Source organism: Myxine glutinosa, unplaced genomic scaffold (genome assembly GCF_964187855.1).
Source record: "Myxine glutinosa unplaced genomic scaffold, kmMyxGlut1.1 SCAFFOLD_2896, whole genome shotgun sequence".
Classification (NCBI taxonomy): Eukaryota; Metazoa; Chordata; class Myxini; order Myxiniformes; family Myxinidae; genus Myxine; species Myxine glutinosa.
In genome coordinates this window covers 31298-32500 of record NW_027618990.1, presented here as the reverse complement: position 1 = coordinate 32500, position 1203 = coordinate 31298, and the positions used below count along the sequence as shown (strand labels likewise).

The 1203-nt window shown below is 34.1% G+C and overlaps 1 protein-coding gene across 1 annotated transcript in view; it reads left to right on the top strand.

Annotated features, from left to right (window-relative positions):
- LOC144889342 (uncharacterized) overlaps positions 1–885 on the top strand; it is a gene marked incomplete at its 3' end in the record, with an annotated part of 1591 nt that extends 706 nt beyond the window's left edge. Inside the window, exons 2-4 of the mRNA XM_078769529.1 lie at positions 1–389; positions 476–669; positions 761–885. The exon at positions 1–389 is cut by the window's left edge and continues 43 nt beyond it. Of these exons, the coding sequence (XP_078625655.1) occupies positions 1–389; positions 476–669; positions 761–885 (708 nt within the window). The remainder of the gene's footprint in view (positions 390–475; positions 670–760) is intronic.
- Between the last annotated feature and the right edge of the window lie 318 nt (positions 886–1203).

Below are 1203 nucleotides of genomic sequence, written 5' to 3'. Positions count from 1 at the left end.
CAACCTGGGGTGAAATGATGATTGATTTGTTTGAAGACCTTTTGAACAACCAAGACCCACAGAACGAGTTCTACCTTGATGACCCAGCCAAAGAGTTATACCGTGGAGACTCACTAAATTTGGGAAAAACAAATTATGAGGTCTGCCTAGATGGTTCTAACTGTGGAGCCTACCTTGGAGACTCACTAAATTTGGGAAAAACAAATTATGAGGTCTGCCTAGATGGTTCTAACTGTGGAGCCTACCTTGGAGACTCACTAAATTTCATAAAATTAGGAAAAGAGTTTTACCTTGGAGACTTTGAAAACTGGTTTCGTTTTGGAGACTCTAGCTGTGTGGAGCTAAACCTTCACCTTGATAAACTCGATTCAAATTTCTCATCAATGAAGGTAATATTTTATTTTAATATACATATAATAATTGTGTATTAAATGTAAAAAATAATTAATTAATACGTTGTTATTTTCTCTCACAGGAAATTGTATCTGAGATTCAAAATGAAAATACCACTTTTGCCACAACCTGGGGTGAAATGATCGATTTGTTTAAAGACCATGACCAAGAGAACGAGTTTTACCTTGATAATCCAACGAAAGAGTTTTACCTTGGAGGCTCTTTGGATTCTAAAGCAATGAACAATGTTCTTTCTTTAATGACGTTTGATTTAAGGTAAGTTCAGTTGATTAATAATCAATTAAAGTATATGTTATTTCATTCAATATTAGATAAGTAATATATTTCTTTTTTACATGTATTTCAGCAATATCAAGAAAGTTCGGGGAAGAAGATGCTGGAAAATACTTTCTTCCCATTTCTACTTTTTCCAACTTGAAAGCCTTGAAAGACAGAATTGGAGGAAGAGGAAAATTATATATATTGAAATACGTATTAAAAAACATTTTAAAAAAATATTGAAATACGTATTAAAAAAAGAAAAGGAAAAAAAGATTATGCTAGGGTTAGGGTTGGGATTTTGAATGTGAGGGTTAGGGATGGGGTTGGGTTAATGGGTTGGGTTAGGGTTGGGATTTTGAATGTGAGGGTTAGGGATGGGTTGGGTAAGGGATGGGGATGGGTTAGGGATTGGGTTGGGTTAGGGTTCTGGATGTGAGGTGAATTTTTGAATGAATGTCAAACCTCACAGACTCATTTATCTTATATTATCATTGAATTGTTTTTAAAAAGTTGGGAAAAGATAAATAG